Here is a 20,296-nt window from a genome sequence, read left to right as displayed (position 1 = left end):
ATTCAGAGCAGCACTCCAAGGAAGGTGTGCAGTAGATAGGCCCCCGTCTCAGCTCTAGAGAAGTGTAGAGTCAGAGACAGTATCACCAAGGTATTGGCTCTCAGATAATATAACAAGTACTCAGAGAAAAACTTGTATGTGAAAGTCCACAGCAGTACAATTCACAATAGCCCTAATGTAGCAACAACCCAAATGTCTATCCGTGGATGAATAAAATGTGGTCTATTATACAATGGAATGTTACTTGGTTGTGAACAGGGAAAAAAAACAGTAATATATACTACAATTAAGATAACCCTCCCGAACAAGATACATGTGCTGTGTGTGTCTCTCTCTACCTGTATGAAATACCCAGGACAGGTAACTGTGCACACAGATGCAGATAGGGCACACAGTTTCCAAGGGTTAGTAGGAATGGCTTGTGGACAGGGAGAGCCTAATGGGTATAGGGTTTTATTTGGAAGTGACAGAATATTCTGGAACTAGATAAAGATGGTGCTTGGGTGATGTGAATATCCTAAGTGAGTTGGTTCATGTGATGTTAATTTCACAGCCATGAATAACAGAAGGACCTGAATAGGCAAGGAGGTGTGTGCTGGGAAAGAAGGCCTTGTTCTCTCTCTCTCTCTCTCTCTCTCTCTCTCTCTCTATATATATATATATATATATATATATATATATATATATATATATATGTGTGTGTGTGTGTGTGTGTGTGTTGCATGTATTGGTTTTGTATGTGTGCACTGGCATCTGCACACATGTGGAGGTCAGAGTATAGTTTGTGGGAGTCAGTTCTCTCCTTCCACCATGTGGAACCCAAGGCTACTTAGCTCTTCAGGTTTATCCACAGAATCTGGCTCATCCCCTGGCTCTCTCCAAGACTGGGCTCGGTGAGGAAACAGAAAGTCCCAGGCATGGAAACTTTAGGCAAACTCCCCGGGGTCAGGCTGACAGCTGACCCAGAAGAGTTACTTCTTTTGACCAGAGTTATGCTTCCCACGCTTGTGTTTCCGATGGGAACATCCTGGGCCAGAGAGCTGCCAATGGCCCTCAGCACAGAGCCTGCTCCTCCTCCTGGGAGGCCTTAGAGCCTCTGACCCTATAAATCTCTGTTGCTCAGGGACCAACTCCTGCCAGGTTGCTAAGAAAGCCTGGCTCCCTCCCCAGGTCAGAAAGGAAGAACAGAGCCCATGATCTGCCAGTGTCCAAGCCTTTCCTTAAAATAATGGAGGCCAGGGCTGAGGAAACAGCTTAGAGAGCAAAGTGCCTGCCTAACGGGCATGAGGCCTCCATCACCAGTGTTGCATAAACGGTGAGTGCTGGAGACCTGGAATCATAGAACTGAGAAGGTAAAGGCCAAAGGGATCAGACATTCAGAGTAATCCTAGCCTATGCAGTGAGTTTGAGGTTTAATCTGGGCTATGTGAGACCCTGTCAGGGCAGCAGGCTACAGAGACAGTTTTGCCACCTGGGTTCTAGTCACAGGCACTTGTTCCTCCAGCACTCACCTCAGTCAGTGTGCATTGGCTTGGCTTTCTTTCTTTCTTTCTTTCTTTCTTTCTTTCTTTCTTTCTTTCTTTCTTTCTTTCTTTCTTCCTTTCTTTCAAGATAAGATCTCACTATGTACCCCTGGCTACTTACTGTGTCAGCAAGGATGACCTTGAAATCCTGATTTTCTGATTCCATCTATCCATCCTTCTGTCTGCTCTCTGATCTGTTTATCTATCCTATGACTTATTAAAAACAGATAATAGTGCTCCCAAACATGTGTTGGGCACTGGCGGCACAGTATTCCATGGGGAAATGAGGCTGAAGGCATAGGACTAAGAATAGATGATGCTACCTTTGGCATTGCCCATCAGATGTGGCACTCTGGTGTGTCTGATCTTGGCTGGTGGTTGTAATGTGAGTCACGGTTCCCATGTTCCCCGGAGGTTCCTGGCTAGCCCTCTGGGGCACTTTCTGAGTAGAAAGCTGTCAATGATGCCTGCTTGATCTTTGATCTCATGATGCCCTCTGTATGGGGAGGGGAGACATCTCTGGTACCATCAGGCACTGAACCTTCACCTTCTAGAGAGAAAGAGCCTACCTAGGAGGTTGCGGATTGTGGAAACAGTGGCACAAGTCAGAGAAGGCTGAATGACAGACACCAAGGGCCTGGAGGGAAGCAAGAGAGGACTCTGTTCTACTCTGTCTCAGACCAAGTAGAAATTCTAAGTCAGGTGATCTGATCCAGTCAACCTAGCTCTGGGCATATTCTTAACCCTTCTCTAGAAACAAAAGGAATCACCAGAAGGCTCCTGTTGCTGTTAGGGTGATTATTGCTGTGACAAAACTCCATAACCAAAACAACTCGGGGAGGAAAGGGTTTATTTGCTTACACTTCCATGTCACTGAAGAAAGTCAGGGCAGAAACTCTTAACAGGGCAGGATCCTGGAGGTAGGAACTGATACAGAGGCTATGGAGGGGTGCTGCTTTCTCTCCATGACTTGCTCAGCCTGCTTTCCTATAGAACCCAGGTCCACCAGCCCAGGGATGGCCCCACTCACAATGGGCTAGGCTTCTCCAAATCCTTAATTTAAAAATGTTTTACAGCCAGATGTTATGGAAGTATTTTGTAAATTTAGGTTCCTTCCTTTCAGATGACTCTAGTTTGTGTCAAGTTGACATAAAATATCTATCACAGTTTTCTAGAATCACAGGAGTGAAATAGGGACAGATCTGAAGAAACTGGCCTTGCTCTCCCTAGAAGAGAGATGAGCACTGGTCACAACCCAAGGTTGTTCACTATAACACATCCCAGCTGATGGAGCTCACACAGGAAGCTAGAGCACTTACCCCAGGCCTCAGCGCAGAGATACCTATAGCCACGGGGTGCCTGGTCAGCCTCCACACAAACTGTGCCCAGTCTACAACCTAAACAGGGCAGGTGAGGCTCTGGGAGCCCCCCCAGAGCTGATGTGGCTGGAGGCCTGAACCCCTCCCCCAGAGTGCATCATGCTCCAGATTCTTTCAAGAGACACCTCAGGGACTGCGGTTGTCCTTATGGACTTACTTTGGCCTCCTGTGTCCTGGGTATCCAGTACAGCTGGCTCCTGGCCACGTCCAGTCTGGCCAGCATGCGGGAACCTGAGAATATAGCCTGACTTGAACCAGGTCCAGACCCTTGGATTCAGGGCTCAATCAAATTCATACTCTGTTTTTTCTGTTTGCAGATCGTGAAGACCAGTCCATTCTATGCACGTAAGTGATGCTGATTTTCCTTTGTTGTCTACTGAATCCAAAGATCTCCGGGATGACATATTTGATGTGTTTACAGTTGTAATTGCCTTGCCTTGTCCCTGAAACAGGGTGCGTGTGATGGAAACCAGTACACATGAATGGTTATTTTGTTTGTTTGTTTGTTTGTTTGTTTGTTGAGACAGGGTTTCTCTGTGTAACCCTGGCTGTCCTGGAACTTACTCTGTAGACTAGACTGGCCTCAAACTCAGAAATCCACCTGCCTCTGCCTTCCAAGTGCTGGGATTAAAGGTGTGCGCCACCACTTCCTGGCTGCTGTTCTATTTTTGATTACCTTTTAAAAAATGTATCATGTAAGTGTGTGTGATGGTTTCTGTATGCTTAGCCCAGGGAGTGGCACTATTAGGAGGCGTGGCCTAGGTGTGCCCTCCTGGGCGTGGGCTTTAAAATCTTTATCCTAGCTGCCTGGAAGTCAGTGTTCTCTTAGAGGCCTGCAGATGAAGATGCAGACCGCTGAGCTCCTCCTGCACCAGGCCTGCCTGGATGCTGCTGTGCTCCCACCTTGATGATAACATAGTGACTTGGTTCCTAAGGCACAGCGCACAGCACACAGAGTGAGAGGCAGCTGCGCACATTGCTGAGGTCAGGAGGCAGAGAGCTGGATCCACTGACTGGCTCGCTTGGGCCTTTCATGCTGTGCAGGACCCCAGCTCATGGGATGGCTCCCCACGCTCTGTGCCCCCCACATGTCCAGTGTGGGGCTTCTTCCCACCTCACTTAGCCCAATATGAAAATCCCCTCACTGGCATGACTGGATGTTTGTCTACTAGGTGAGTCTAAATCCTGTCAATAATCAATATTATTAGAGAACAGAGCCTGTGTATAGAATAGCGAGAATGTGGGTAGCATTGGAATCAAGGACTGGATTTAATGTGTCCTTCCCTTGCTGTGTGACCTGGAACAGGTTGCTTACCCATTCTGGGCTAGACTTCTTTACCACAGTAACACAGAGGCCATGACTCCTGCCTCCAAAAGTAAGGGTGGTGCTGAGAGGAGGTAAAGGAGACTGAGCATGCAAAACAGCCAGGACCCTCTCGCACATGCATTGTCAATTCTCTTTCCCAAAGTTTAGAAAAATCAATCATTTGTCCTTTGGGAAAGGAGTACCAGGGACCTCATATCACTGTGACTGTGTGCAGTCCGTCATAGCAGCTGACATGAGTCAGACCTTGGCAGTGGCAACCTGCACCCAGTCGTTCCTCACCTGCTGTCCTGAGGCAGAGAGCTGGAGCTGGAAGCTCTCGGGCTATGACCCTCAAAAGTCCATCTCCTGTGACCTGCTGTCCCAGGCACCACCAGTTGCAGACTTTTTAGATATATTGCCTGTGGGGGGACAGTTCTCACTCAAACTGGAACAACAGGAAACTGTCCAGAAGAGGCATCATTTCTAGACAGTGGACTCTTGGGGCCAGGCCTGGTACTCAGAGCAACTTATAGTGTTTCCTTTTCTCTCCTCTCCAGCTTGAACGGAGTCACTGAGACATGCTTGGCAGAGAAAGTTTTTTCCCCCCCTTCTATTTAGGGAGAATAGCAGAGCTGTGCCCAGGGAACACTGAGCTGACCTTTGCATGGGGGATATTTTTTCCAGATTTTTTTAAAAAAGGTCTCTCATATCATAAAATATGAAGCACAGAAAATGAGAACATTCAAGCAAAGAAAGGAAAAATAATAAACAATCCTGGTGGAAGATGATGTGGAAGCACAGTGAGCAGAGTCCCGCCCTTTTCTCTCAGCAGACATGGAGAACCAGAGGTGATACTGGAGCTTGTAGGTGGAGAAGTCCTTCTGCAGTGATCTCTGGGAGCTCAAGACAACATGCTCCAGAAAGAGTCTTCTTAGGTCAATAGCATCCCACCAGTGGGAAGCTGTCATAGTTTGGGTTTTATTGTTCTGAAGAGACACCATGACCAAGGCAACTCTTATAAAGGACAACCTTTAGTAGGGGCTGGCTCACAGTTCAGAGGTTCAGTCCCTTATCATCAAGACAGGAACATGGCAGTATCCAGGCAGACTTGGTGCTGGAGGTGCCAAGAGTCCTGATCCAAAGGTAGCCAGGAGGAGACTGGATTCCGTACTGGGTGGAGCTTAAGCATTGGAGACCTCAAAGCCTGCCCCACAATGACACACTTCTTCCAACAAGGCCACACCTCCTAATAGTGCTATTGCCCATGGGCCAAGCATTTGAAACACGTGACTCCATGAGGGCCACACCTATTCAAACCCCCACAGAAACATATGTGCAGCTGCACACATCCAGTTAATGCCCCTTCTAGGAGGAGTTTCAGTTTCCTCACTTGGGGAGTGGCAGTGATGATGACGAGAGTCACCATAACCATGTCTTTCAGAGGCGAGTCTGGAGCTGGAAAGACAGAGAACACAAAGAAAGTCATACAGTACTTGGCTGTGGTGGCGTCCTCCCACAAGGGCAAGAAAGACAGCAGCATCACGGTAAGTCACAAGCGCTGTCACCAATGCCACCCAGGCCTTAGCATACTCAGAGTGGACAGAACCCCTGAGTGAGAACTCATCCTGGGTTGGTCCCCTGGGTGGAGTGGGCTGACACTGCAGACCCTGTCATGGATACACAGTCTGAGAAGTCTGCAGACAGCTTCCTCCACTGAGATTCTGCCATGAGCACTTCTTAGCCATGGCTCTGTCATCACTATGACCTGATTTTCTGTTGTAGGGACTGTTCTATGACCTCCAATGCTCCTGGTCCCTTATCTCTGTCCCTGTATGCTACAGTATATTTGGAGCCAGAACATACGCTCTATATACTGTCATATGTTCCTAGGGGATGGGACTCAGTCCCACATTGGAATAACCCCATGTCCTATCCCCAAGAGACAAGGATGCTGAGGTCACTCAGCATGGGTCCCTGGTCCACTATTGGCTGACCTTCTTGCTATGAGCTAGACACCACAAGGATGAGGTTCTGCAGGGACATGTGGTTACATTGTTAGTCCTGCTAGTACAAACAAAGGACAGACACAACGACAACAACAACAAAAATATGCCATTGGCCTAGTAGGAGGAGGGCTTACAAGAAAAAATACAGGAAGATTCTAGAACCTTCTCTTGCTTCCCTTCCCCTCTTTCTCATTTGCCTTCCTCATCGATCCCCTATGAGACCAAGGATCCTGTCAGTTCCTCTCTATGGATGCTGAGGACAGGGAGATGATGGGAAAGGCTTCTGCCACCCTCCATCTTGCTTCTGATACTTAGGGGTAGCAGACTTGCACAGTGGCCAGTGAACCTGGAGCTCTCAGGGACCTAGGGTGGGTGCTGGATATAGCCTAGGAACCTTTTCCACTTAAAGAAGCCCAAGCCCATAGATCAGCCTGTCAGGGTTATATAGGGACCACTGGCCTCAGCTTGTGTATCAGAGAGAATCCTGCTTCTTCTCACCAAGTCTGTTCCTATATAGTGAAAATAAGACATAATAGTTACAATGATTCAGCTGGACACTCTCCCTGTGTATGCAGGCATGCACATTCCCCCATCAGATCAGAGGTCAGTGCATCGGGGGAGGGGAGCTGGAGGAACTGGAAGAATGCTTGCCTAGAAGGCATGAAGCCTTGTGCTCACCCCAGCATCCCCTGGGATGTGGTAGTGCACACCTATAAACCAAACACTTGGGAGGTAAAGGCAGAATTATAACTTTATCCTTAGGTATCTAGTAAGTTTGAGACCAGCCTGGGATAAGGAATGAAGCAAGAAAGTATGGAGGGATGGAGGAAGGGGGAAAGGAAGGAGAGGAAGAAAGGAGGGGGGGAAGGAAGGGAAGAAGTCAGGGAGGGAGGGAGGGGGAGGGAAGAAAGGAGGGAGGGAGGAAAGAAGGAAGGAAAGGAAGGAGGGAGGGAAGGAGGGAGGAAGGAAAGGAGGGAGGGAGGAAAGGAGGGAGGAAGGAAAGAAGGAAGGAAAGGAGGGAGGGAGGGAGGGAGGGAGGGAGGGAGGGAGGAAGGAAGGAAGGGAGAGGGGGAAGGAGGGAGGACGGAAGGAAGACACACATCAAGGCCCTAGCAATTAGGAGACATGAGATATCTGGGTGTCTAAGAATATGGTTAATGGCCACTTGTGATGATGTGAGCCTGTGATCCCAGCACTCAGGGGCTAAGGCAGGAGGATCATGAGTTCAAAGCTACCCTGGCTATACAGTGTCTCAAAAGGAAGTAAGGGAGTGAGGGAGGGCGCACGGAGAGAAAAAAGAAAGGAGAGTCAGGAAAGAGCAGCAGAGTCTAAGGGAAGGAGCTAGCAAATCACTGGGCTGGGCAGGTCGCATGACTTCAAGGAGGAGGAGCCTAGCCCAGGAGGAGGAGCCTAGCCCAGGGCTCCCACTATGGGGTGGGCCTTGGATGCGAAGGCAGAATCACTGACTTCTGTTTCATACTGTGCTGTCCCACTCCAGCAAGGCCCATCTTTTGCCTACGTGAGTAACAGAGTTTTCCTGGTGTGACGGGAGGCACCGAGTGGATTAAGACCTGCATGCATCTTTTGCACCCACGGGATCCTAGTGGATGTGGAAACAGGGCAGACTCATGGGTTCCTGGCCCCAGACTAGTAGAGGCACCAAAATATCATGGTGTACATGGGTGGGATGCGGAGGTGATACCAGAGTGCAGAGTGGGCACATTAGCTGTCCAGTGGCTTCTGCCAGAATCCCTACGACTGCACTCCAGCCTGGATGGATCGCCCCAGTTCAGAATAAACTCCCTCATCACTTCCCACAGTGTGCCCACCATCAGCACCCACACACTGGAATGCTCCAACCCATCTGTTGAGCATCTTAGGACCATCAGGCTCCAGAATGGCCCTGGCTTGGTCAGTAGGCAACCCAGCCAGGGCAAAATCGCCCTTCCTGGCTTCCTGCCCTAGCTTTGTCCCCTGCACCTGTGTGTCTCTGTGCATGTGAGTGTTGTGCTTGTCTCTTCTCCTGCATGCTAGTTGCCTCACCTGAGACATTTGAAACCTTCTTGAGTTTGTGATACACTAGCTTTGGCGGCTTGGTAAGGCCCCAGCTATACCACACACAACCTGCCCTGCATGGATCGCTGTGTATGTTAACTGAACTCTGACACAGAGTTCTATGGAGACAGGTAGAGAGAACTGCAGCAGGATCGTACTGAGGACTCTGTGGATCACATGGGTCCCAGCATAAAAGAGACCCTCCGGAGTGTTTCATGTCACCTAGTCTGTTGTAGATAGATGCTGGGCCACAGTACTTTGTCTCATACAAGAAGCAGGATGTTACTTGACATGGGCTGTATAACCTTTGCCCAGACACTTAACAGCACTGGGCCACAGTCTCATCATGCATCAGATGAGGCCTCTATGTTCAAAACTCTGCTCAGAAGACCGTTTAATGTGCCTGCTAGAAGATTTTTTCTAGAAGAGGGAGCTTGGGGACAAGGGCTCAGTGAGCACCTTTGGATCCCAAGTCTGCACAGGTAGATACCATTACTCTAAGTTTCTTCCTACTAAGGCAAGGAAAATGGATGCTTCTTCTTGTCAACTTCTCCAGTGAGCCAGGGCTGGAATTTCCATGAAGACAAGGCCTTCTGCATCTTAATTTGCAGGCTGCATTGCAGGGGGATGCCCAGGCCAGGCCAGCAGCTGTTGCTGCCTTCTGTAGCTTGGCATCTCTTTGCTTTCCTAGCATGGCTTACCTTGTTGGCCCTTTCTGTGTCACTGTTAATCACATGATTGCTTTTCCACACAGGCCCTGCAGAGGGTCTGATGAGCTGTACTCAGTCTCAGCTGCATTTAATCTACTAGACAGAGCTCATGAAGCATCAAGGCTTCATTCTGCAGCTGCTTCAAAGACTTTCTGATGGGTTTGGAGCCTCCAATAGGAAGTACCAGAAGTCCAGACTGGCCAATGAAATGCTGCAAGTTTCATAAAATTTATGCTTAAGCAGTTGGGAGGTTCAAAGCTGAACTGCAGTATCACCATGGACAGCAGGAAGATTGTACACCGCATGCTCCTTGGGGCATCCCAGTATTGTCCTATGCAATGATCTTTGTCTCTGGAAAGCAGTCTTTCTAAGGAGCGGATGTCTTCTCTGTCAGAAAGCTCTTCTGAATAGATCTTGTACATCTGGATGTGATTGTTGGGGTCTTGGAGGGGCTGAGGACAGGAGAGATTCTGTGGCTGAAGGGCAGAATTTTGTGTCAGGCCTTGTGCTGTGCTTCCCAATAACTAGTTATGAATGAATTTTAGGGGGAGCTGGAAAAACAGCTTCTACAGGCAAATCCAATTCTGGAGGCTTTCGGAAATGCAAAAACTGTCAAGAACGACAACTCCTCTCGATTTGTAAGTAGCAGAGCCATACAGGCTTTCCTGGGACTGATGTCACATAACCCCCAAGAACACAGGCTGTAAGAGTATAGGGGAATTCTGACTAAAGGACTAAGAGGCCATAGAGGACAACCACATTTGCCCCCCATCTTCCAGTCCTCACCCATTCACTCAACAATCACTGAGCATTCATTCTCAGTCAGTCATTTAACATTTGCAATTTATCTAACATTATTGAGCGCCTAGACACATCCAATACTCATCTATCCATTCATTCATTCAACAAAGCATGAACTAAGTACCTTCTCTAGAGCACATATATCTGTCCTCAACCAAATACTGACTAAACACCTGCTACATAGGCTCATTCTGGTGAGCACTTTTATACAGACCATTCCCCCTCTTTTCATTTATTGAGCTGATTTTTATTAAGCACACAGTGTATATGCCTAGTACTGACCTAGGTACCAAGAATCGCAGTGAATAATCCTGATGTGGCTCCAGACACAGAAAGAAGACCTGTGGGGAGCAGCAGTCAGTGTAGGCTGCTGCAAACACAAGGTCCTGAACCTGTAAGAGGAAGCAAGACATGGTGGCATGTGCTGGTAGTCACAGCACTGGGGAAGCAAAGACGAGAGAACTGCTGGTGCTGCCTGGTCAGCCAGCCTAGCCTGCCTGGAGAGTTCTAGGCTAGGAAGAGACTCCTAGTGTCCCCACCCACTCACCCCCACCTCTGCCATCATCATATACACATATGCACAAACAACATTTCAGTCTCTCAATGCTCAGGCTAGAGCAGCTTAGACATTGGTGTAGAAAAGCCTTTGACAGTCTGAAGAGCAATATCCTGCCAGGCCACTTAACCTATGTCAGCCTCAGTTTCCCCACCACTTAGAGACAGCCATGAAGGACTTGGTGAGTCTTTTCAGAGTCTCTATTGCCCCCCACTGGGCCCCTGACACTTCCCCACTTGCCTATGGTGTGGGGTCTGTGCTGAGCCTGGCCCACATCAATGTGTTCTTCTCTTGGCAGGGCAAGTTCATTCGCATCAACTTCGATGTCACTGGTTACATTGTGGGTGCCAACATTGAAACATGTATCCTTTGCTGAGATGGGGCCTCAATAGGGTAAGGGGGCCCAGGAAAAACACAGAACTCCTTCCCTTTCTTCAGACTCTTGCATTCCTTCTGGAACAATCCTTGGGCTTAACAGGCGGTTCTGTGGGGTAGGATTACATGTAAATCCTCAACATCTGCCAAACCCTTTGTCCTTTAAGAGTACCTGAGATCAGCTGCCCTACACAGGCCCATGAATCAGAAATAGTAGCCAACTCTGCCAGCTCTTGGGTCCCTTGCGACTTTACGGGGGAGTCTCCCAGGTCCTGGAACACCTGTAGCAGCTGGCCTGGGAGGGTGGGTTAGTGCTTAGGGTTTGGGAACTGACTTTCTGAACTGAGCGCTGAGTCCCTAAGCTGTCCCCAGAGCCCTTAACTGCTCACCAACCAGATCTGTTGGAGAAGTCACGGGCTATTCGACAGGCTAGGGACGAGAGAACGTTCCACATCTTCTACTATCTGATCGCTGGGGCCAAGGAAAAGATGAAAAGTGAGTCTGTCCTGTGCCGGGTTCAAGGGTCAGTGACTGGGAAAGAACTGATGTTGGGGGAGGCAAGCATGCAGTTCCTTGCCTCCTGCAGTGAGTGAGTGTGGCCTTTGTTAAGTTATCCTCACCGGCTATGTGTTTGATATGGTAGATGGCTATTAGTCACACAGTGTTGACTGTTTAGGTCCAGTTACAGTCTGTATCTTTAAAGAAAGCAGGAAGCAGATGACAAGGACCTAAATGCTATTTAGAAAACTTTTCAGATACCAAGTAGGGTGGTATATTCCTTTAATCCCAACACTCAAGAAGCAGAGACCAGAAGGTCTTCATTCGTTTGAAGCATCCTGGTCTACATAGTGAGTTCCAGGCCAGCTATGGCTACATAGTGAGATTCTGCCTTGAAAAATACCTTCGGGTATATTTAGTTGTTGGCCTTGAGATCAGCTCTAACTTTGTAGTCTGGGTGGCCTAGAAATTGTTGTGTATCCTAATTTAGTCTTGAATTTGTAATTCTTCTGCCTTAACCTCTCAAGCACTGAACTTATTAGGCATGAGCCCCCAAACCCAGCCTTATATTTTGAATTTAGAAGCAATTTGGAGGGGCAGTCAATTCAAGACTTTCCATTATAAAAGACTTGTTTTGTTTTGAGACAGGGACTCCTGTGATCCAGGCTAACCTCAAACTCACTAAGTAGCCAAGGCTGACCTTGAACGCCTGATCTTCCTGTTCCACCTCCCAAGTGTTGTAATCACAGGCATGTGCAATCTCTCTCCCTTTCTCCTTCCCTGCATTCTTTCTTTTGACTCTGGGGATGGAGTCCTGGCTTTTGCATATATCAGGCACATCCTGTCCTGTAAATTAGACTTTTTTTTTAAAAGGCCAAATTGTTATGTCTACTGCTCTGCAGGGCACATAGATTCTGGTCAACTCTGCCATTGTATAAGAACAGCTACAGCAATGTATAAACCAACAGAAAATATATGTTTCAATTAAACTTTATATTTACAAGAGCATACATAAAGCACACTGAAATTTGCCATCTTCTATTATAAATTTTTTTCATGTGTTGTTTATATTTCAGGTAAGAAATAAGCTACTCTGGCCATGCAGGAATCACATTATTTTTTCCAACTTAATATTTTTATTGTTTATTTGAGAATTTCAGCAATGTACCCCTTACACTCGATTCCCAATCCTCCCAGGTCCACCTCCCTATCATTGTGCCTCCCCCCCCCCAAAAAAAAGAGACAGACAGAAAGAAAAACTCCACCAAGTTCAGTTTGTGCTGCCCATATACACACTGGGGTGTGGTCAAGCTACCAGTGGCCATCCCCTTAAAGATAACTAAGTCCTTCTCTGCCATCCCTACTCCTACCAGAAGCCGTCATTGTGAAGAACCACATTTCAGCAGCCCTATCACAATTATCTCTTCAATGGTTTCCTATTTAGATTGGTTTTTTGGGGGATCTGGGAGGAAGGAAGTTGTCACATAAGTCTCACAGTTGAAGAATCAAACTTTTTTAAAAAAAATATTTATTTATTTTATGTATATAACAATGAGTATACTGTAGCTATCTTCAGACAATCAGACACACCAGAAGAGGGCATCAGATGCCATTACAGATGGCTGTGAGCTACCATGTGGTTTCTGGGAACTGAACTCTGTACCTCTGGAAGAGCAGTCAGTGTTCTTTATAGCTAAGCCATCTCTTCAACCCCAAGGAATCAAACTCTTAAAAGAACATCAAAATTATAGTCACACAAAAAAAATTATAGCCACAGAAGGGACACATCCATCTGTGAATATGGAGTCTACATTCAATAATTAGGGTTAAGGTTAAGTTAGAAAACTGATGGCAACAGCACAAACTTGGTTTCTATCAGTTCTTCTGCCCCACAGTTAATTATTTTGGTTAAGAAGATTAACAAAAGGACTGGGTGTGAAGCACACACCTGTCATCTTAGCACTGGTAGGTGGAAGCTGGAAAGTGAGGTCACATAATGGGCCCCTGGGCTAGCATGGGCTACATAATGGGCCCCTGGAAAAAGGAAGGAAGAGGGGAGAAAGGAAGGGGAAGAGAAAGAGAAGAAGGAAAGGAGGATAGAAGGAGACGCCATGAAAGAGCTGTGATCAGCACGCGTCTCGTGTTTTGCACAGCCTGACCACTAGGGGCTGTCCTCCCTCAGTTCATTGTTCTTGAAACTTCCCCTTCTGGAGCACCTGATGCTAGAGGATACAGGGTGCTGGGTAGATGCCACATTAGCAAATAAATGAGTTAGCAATTCACAGTGGGAGGCCCTGGGATAGCACGGAAAAGCTGTTTACCCTTCTTCCCTTTGGAGTCCCAGCTGTATTTGCACCATGCTCTGTAGCAAGCTGGGCCAGCGGCAGCTAGGCCAGGGGCCAGGGCAGAGTCTGCGGCCAATTGCATTTCTTTTGTTTTGTTTTGCTTTAGCCCAGAGCAATCTGGAAGTCATAGCAATCCCCTTGCCTCTGCCTCTGAAGTATTGAGATTACAGGCATGTACATTTATTAATTATTTATTATTTATTACTTATTAATAATTACAATTATTAGGCACAGCATTTATTAATATTCTGATGACAGAGCTGGGAAAAAGGAAAGTTGAGAGGTTGAAATACTGTGAATCTCTCCAAACCATGGATAATGGTGGGGTTGGCAAAGGCCCAAGTCCTTGTGACTAGTCCCATGTTTCTTTGATCCCAGAAGGTTGAGTTACCTTGGTCTTGGTAATTCTAGATCTGCTGAACCCACATAAAGGCTAGGAGCTCAACCTCGGTTTTATCAAGTGGTAAAGGTGACCTGACCCATAAAAGACCTTGGCTCAAAAAGAAAAGTGTCTGCTTGATGTCACTCCAAAGTATCTCTAATTGGCTTGGAGAGAAACAAATGAGTTGGAAGGGTAACAGTGCGGTAAGAAAGAAAGACAAGCCTCCAAATGGGCAGGATAAAAATGAACACAGCAAAGGAAATAGAGCAGCTGAGCTTTGTAAGTTTGTAACTGTGGAGGTAGAGCTGAGGGTTGACTCTGTGGGGTCAGAGCTGAGTGTAACTCTGGGATTAGAGAGGCAGCACACTGGGTGAAGCACTTGTTGCATAAGCATGAATTCTAGATCTGCTGAACCCACATAAAGGCTAGGAGCTCAACATGGCAAGTTTATAATCCCACCACTCACAGGGTAGGGGCAGGCAATCCCCAGCCTAGCTAATCTAGTTGAATTTCTGAGCGCTGTTCTCACTGAGAGAGCCCTCTTAACGAATCAGGGAGATTCTTTAATGTATTGGGATGGGGGGTGATTGAAAAAGACTTGATGAAAACTTCAAAGTCTCTACATGCACACACACTCATACACACAGACACACATTTCTATACACAGAACACACATGTGCACTATATAAATGCAAAGAGAGAGAAAGAAGGTACCTTTTTTCCAGAATAATCTTTTTTTTTCCTTGAGACATTGTTGCTAAACTTCCTTCCCACAACACATCTATCCCCTCTTCTAACTTCCCAGCTACAAACAGAGTCAAGATTAACCAAAGTTCTCTCTGGGGAAACAATTGAGTTCATTGGGCTTTCTTACCTCCCTAAGGAAGGTAAGGGGGTGGTGTACAGGGGTATAGGTTCTCTTCCCCTCCACAGGCCACCCCTAGATAGCCTCTACCAGTAAGGATAAGAGCCTCTTTCTCCTAGTCTTCCCTGGCCCTATGGGATTAGCTCCTCCCCAAGGCCACATTAAGGTAGAGTAGCTTAGTTGCATGCAATAGGGAGCTGTTAGAAACTCTGGGGAGAGCTTCATGACTCTCCCCTTCCCTCCATGAGAGGATATAAACAGTCAACAAGCCCAAGATGATCCTTTTGCAAAGGGACACAGCTAAACTCCCCAAGATTGTGGTTGCTTGTCTCAGAATCCACTCACTCCCTACAGTCTCCTTCCAGACTGGCCTTAACCTTGAGATTCCCTGCCTTTAGAAAACTGGGTGATGTGTTTATAAAAAGATATAAGATATGTTCTATGGGGGTATGGTGAGGTGTGGGGGAAGGGGATGTCTCAGCAGACCCAACCGAGGCATCTCTTCCCCCTGAGGGACCAGCCACAGGACGATATAGTAAAGAATAGAATTTATGGGGAGAGGAGTTAAGAGGGCAGTAGAGGCAGAGAAAGGCAGAGAGAGGGAAAGAGTAGAGAAGTAGAGGCCGGCCATGGCCATGAGCACATAGAGGGAGGGGGGAAGGGAAGAGTCCAAGAGGACAAGCAAGAAGCAACCAGGAAGCCAGTCAGTATAATGGGTCAGGCCTACCTGGCTGTTGCCAAGTGATTGTGGGGAGGAGCATACCTGGTTGTTGCCAGGTGACTGTGGGGTGGAGTTTAGACAGAGTGCTAACACTAGGCCTATAGGCTTATACAGGCATGTGCAAGCAAGCCAGGCACAAACAAGTTTTATTAGACATTATAATATAAACAAGGGATTGGCAAATAGGTTTATTAAAGGGCCAGATAGTAAACATCCTAAATTTTGAGGACCATCTGTTTTTGTTAAAGCTGCTTACTATTACAGTGGGAGAGCTCACAAGTAAATTGAGGCAGCCCTGTTTTAATAAAATTTTATTTACAAAGGCAACCAATGGGCCACATTTGTTTAACCTCTAATAAAAGGCTTGTGAGATAAAAGGTGAGAGTTGAGTCTTTATGTACCAAAGTAGGAATTCAGCATATCAGACCTAAATTTGGTGTCTTGAAATATCTTGTGATACACAAGGCAGTACATAATACACTGTTTAGAATATGTAAATCTATTATTGTCTTAGTTTACTCTCTATTGCTTTAGATAGTAATTTATCTTTAAAATAAATTTTTAAAATGTGTATGCATATGTGATTTTGAGTTTAAACATAACACACAGGTCCAATGGGCATGGTGGTGCATGTCTATGACTCTAGCACCAAGAAGGTAATCAGTACTAGCATGGGCTACATAGTAAGAACCTGTTTCAAAACTACAAAAAAACTGTGTGTGTGTGTGTATATGTATGAATTTGTGTGTGTGTGTGTGTGTGTACATAAGTAAAAAAAAGATGATCTAACTCTTTAACTTTGTTTTTGGAGTCAAAGGCTTTGGGAGATTCAGACCAGACACATTCCCCACTGAACTGAAGCAACCACACGATAAGGGCTATGGTTGAGCAGCACAGACAAGGCTGTGTTTTAGCTGCCTGGTCCCCTGGCACAGTACACAACAAGCACCACAGTATGAGATAGATCAGCATTGGCTGGTGAGGACTGTACATGATGCTTGTGGGAAGAGTTTTAACTGTGCAGACCTTGAGAAAGGGAGAGAGGTGATGATGGCCCCGATGTTTCGAGGACCTGTGTCATGCTGAAGGTGGAAGAGTGGCCCCATGTTCTCTCCTCCTCTCTTGTAGGCGACCTGCTTTTGGAGAGCTTCAACAGCTACACATTTTTATCCAATGGCTTTGTGCCCATCCCAGCTGCACAAGATGATGAGATGTTCCAGGAGACACTGGAAGCCATGTCCATCATGGGCTTCAATGAAGAGGAACAGCTAGGTGAGTTTCATACCTGTATCTAGTAAACTGGATTTGTGATGCTGGGGGATTCCTTACTGGCCCTCACCTCGTCAGAAGGCATGGCTACTCTCTGGGTTCCCTACCTCCTGAAAGGAGGCAAGAGGGAAAGAAGAAAAACCAACAGAAAGAAAAGTGAATCCTTCCACATGTGACTTATTAGGCAAGTGGCTGAAGTAAGCTCTTTTGGTTGCAATTAATCCAAATTAGCTTAAGAAAAAGAAGTGATTCACTCCATGTTAGTTACTTCTGTTACTCTGACAACACACTGGACAGGAACAACTTAAGAAAGGGAGGATTTATCTTGTCTCATGGTCTCTAGGGTCTCATTCCATCATGGAGGGAAGGCATGGTGGAACTGTTCAGACCATGGCAACGGGAATATATAGCAGAGCTCCTTAAATCACAGCAGGTAGGAAACAGAGTGGGAAGGAACTGCCCCTACCAACCTACTTCCACAGGCCAGGCCCTACCTAGAGGCTTTCAAAATAGCATCATTAGCTGGGGACCAAGAGCTGGAAAGATAAACCTATGAAGGATGGCCCAAAATCAAACCAATCAATCCAGTATTGGAAGACTCAGACATGCTGGTTGCAGGTTCTAGGTTCTAGAGACTCAGAATTTCTCTTAAAAGCTGGTTTCTGGCCCTCCATTGTTCAACACTACAGTCCTATTAGGCTGTAGTTTTCTTGACAGCAATTCAGTTGTATCCCACCTCTTACAGCCTTTGCGTTTTCAGCCACAGTGTAGAGGGGCTCTCTATTATAGCCCCAAATAGTGGCAGCTCACTAGCTTGGGGTGGTGGGGCCTAGGTGAGTGTGTGCATTCCATGGCTACCTATGATGTTAGGATCACAGGACAGAGAGGTATAGGTGCTAAGAGCAGGCTCTTAGGGATGAACATAGACACATCAGACCTGAATAAGGTGATATAGGGTCTGCGGGGCTCTTCCTGGGAACTCAGCTGTGTTGATGAACTGATATTTGATGAACATCATTCCACAATTGGCTTTGAAGCCTATTCAGCCCTTGCTGGCTTCAGTGCTGTGGCTGCAGAAACATTTCCTTCTGGCTTAGACCAGCTCCAGCATTCAGAATTAACTAGGGCAGGACTGTGGTAAACTGGACTCCCTTCCCACACCCTCTGGGATCCCAGAAATATCCAGTTGCTACAGTGAGGACCATAGGATAGGTTGGTCCCTATACGACAGCCTACAGTTCAGAGAAAGAAGGTCCTAAAACAGCATAGACAGATGGGTGGTGTCTGGGGCTCTTGGCCAAGGACCCCTTTCAACAGCCAGAGTCACAGACTCCTGTCTAATGCATCTTCTTGGAAACAAGTGTCAATTTGACTCCTAACCCAGTTTTAAGGAAACACAAAGGGATATTAAATACTGGAGTGGTCCCCTTGTGCACTTTTTATTTTCCCTAAGACACCAAGATGCTCAATGTATTTTATTCAAATAGTGAAAGAAAGGAAAAAAACAGGAATAAAGTGAAATGGTGATTAATAAAAGTTATTGTTACCCTCCCCTGTAAATGGGGACCGATAGGGCCATTTAAATTGTGCTTTGGGAAAATGACTTCTATATAAGTACTCACAGGAGATTAAAAGAGAAAGTAGTAGAGAACAAAGCAAGACTTTAACTTTTTAAGACAGTGTCTCATGTAGCCCAGGATAGCCCAGAATTCCCTATGTTGCCGAGGATGATCTTGAACACCTGATCTCCCTACCCCTCCTTCCTGAGTGCTGGGATAACAAGTATGTACGATCACATCTTTATGTGGTGCAGGGAATCAAGCCAGGGTTTCCTGCAGGCTAGGCAAGCTTTCCACCAATGGCACTCTGTGAAGAAACTGAGACAAAGAAGCAAAAAGATCTGCTCAAGAAGGAATAACAAACTACTACTGGGGCTCACTTGGGACCCTGCTTTTGCCCGTAGAGGTTTGGGTCCTTAAAGTTCTTGAATAATTTATGTCAGGAACCAGATGGAAAGCTGGCTAAATAGCCAGGCAAAGTCTATAATCTCAGCCCTTGGGAGACTGAGGGTTGTTGTGAGCTTAAATCCAGCCTGGGCTACATAGCAAGCTCAAGCAGACAGGGGTATAGACTGAGACCGTGTCTCAGAGACAAAAACAAACAAGCAAGCCACTCCTGGAGACACACACCTTTAATCCCAAGACTACACAAGTAGAATGAGAAGATTCTCTGTGAGTTTCAGGTCAGTCAGGGCTACACAGAGAAAAACTGTCTCAAAAAACCAAAATAACCACCACCACCAACAACAACAACAACAACACCCCCATAACAACAATATAAACAAGTAAAAACAGAATAAAGCCAGGTGGTGGTGGTGCACGCCTTTGATCCCAGCACTTGGGAGGCAACAGCAGACAGATCTCTGAGTATGAGGCTAGTATGGTCAACAAAGAAAGTTCCAAGATAGCTAGGGATATACAGAAAAAACCCTGTTTCAAAAAAGAAAAGACAAGAAAAAGAAAAAGAAAATATCAAGGAAGACTTAAATCAATGGTAGAGCAGATCGGACACAAATGAAGCAAGGTTTACCACGTGTGTCTTCTGTGGTGGCACATGCCTGTAAACATAGTACCTGGAAAGGTGAGGCATGAGGATTGATCTTAAGGTCAGTCTGAGCTAAGCAGTGAGATCTGTCTGAAAGTAGGAAAATGTGTCAATAGTGTCCACAAAATACTCCTACATTTCCAGCTCTAGAGGTGGGCACAGCTGCCATCTACTGGTGAGTGGTGGGGGTGCTGCTAAACAGCTTGTGGAGCTTTCTGCCCAAGAATTTCTGCTGAACTCAGCAAGGCCGAGCGGGCGTTAGATGGCTCACCCTCGGTCTACAGGCACTTTGCCAGTACCTAGCTTAGACTTGTACTTTTGAGGACCTTGAGTTTTGAGGGCCTTGAGGCCAGCACTTCCTAGTTCACAAAGTTCCTTTTGTGAGTGTTAGTATAAAAGAGAAGCCTCTTAGCAGGGCCCTGTCTGTAACAGCTTCACAGTGAAGAGGAGTGTGTGTGTGTGTGGGGGGGGGGGGTTGGTACATTAGCAACTGAATCTTCCTCCTCTTGACTATGCCTGGGCCTTGTGGTATGAGGTCATCCGCTGTGAAGCAGATAAAACCCATGGTTTGGTCTGGGACCAAAGAAAGATGGAGTTTCTAGGCTCCATGATAACTTCTCAGTGACTGATTCCACAGTTGAAGGAGTGCTATGGCGGTCATCAGAGACACACCTCCATTCCTCCAGGCATTCTTTACCTATGCATCTCTCTCTGTCCGTCCTCTGTCCATCCACCCATTTATTCTACCCATTCATCTTTAACCCACCCACTCATGCATCATTCATTCATTCATTCATTCATTCATCTCCACTCGAGTATCCATCCTCTATCCATTTATCCATCTATGCATCCATCCTCCATCGTCCTCCATCACTCCTACATCCACTTACTATTTATCCTC

At 46.6% G+C, this 20,296-nt stretch overlaps 1 protein-coding gene across 5 annotated transcripts in view; it reads left to right on the top strand.

The window, feature by feature from the left end:
* Positions 1 to 20,296, top strand: part of Myh11 (myosin heavy chain 11) — a 91,027-nt gene that overhangs the window by 27,165 nt on the left and 43,566 nt on the right. For 3 of the 5 annotated variants that reach the window (XM_052197180.1, XM_052197182.1, XM_052197183.1), the window contains exons 4-9: positions 3,220 to 3,247; positions 5,650 to 5,752; positions 9,525 to 9,617; positions 10,635 to 10,698; positions 11,108 to 11,206; positions 16,651 to 16,794. In XM_052197180.1, coding sequence (XP_052053140.1) covers positions 3,220 to 3,247; positions 5,650 to 5,752; positions 9,525 to 9,617; positions 10,635 to 10,698; positions 11,108 to 11,206; positions 16,651 to 16,794 — 531 coding nt within the window. Of the gene's footprint in view, positions 1 to 3,219; positions 3,248 to 5,649; positions 5,753 to 7,712; positions 7,734 to 9,524; positions 9,618 to 10,634; positions 10,699 to 11,107; positions 11,207 to 16,650; positions 16,795 to 20,296 lie in introns of all 5 variants that reach the window. The other 2 variants (XM_052197179.1, XM_052197181.1) reach the window with 1 other exon arrangement.

The sequence above is a fragment of the Apodemus sylvaticus genome, chromosome 10 (assembly GCF_947179515.1).
Source record: "Apodemus sylvaticus chromosome 10, mApoSyl1.1, whole genome shotgun sequence".
Classification (NCBI taxonomy): Eukaryota; Metazoa; Chordata; class Mammalia; order Rodentia; family Muridae; genus Apodemus; species Apodemus sylvaticus.
Note: the sequence above shows the minus strand (reverse complement) of the source record. Positions and strands in the feature narration are given on the sequence as shown.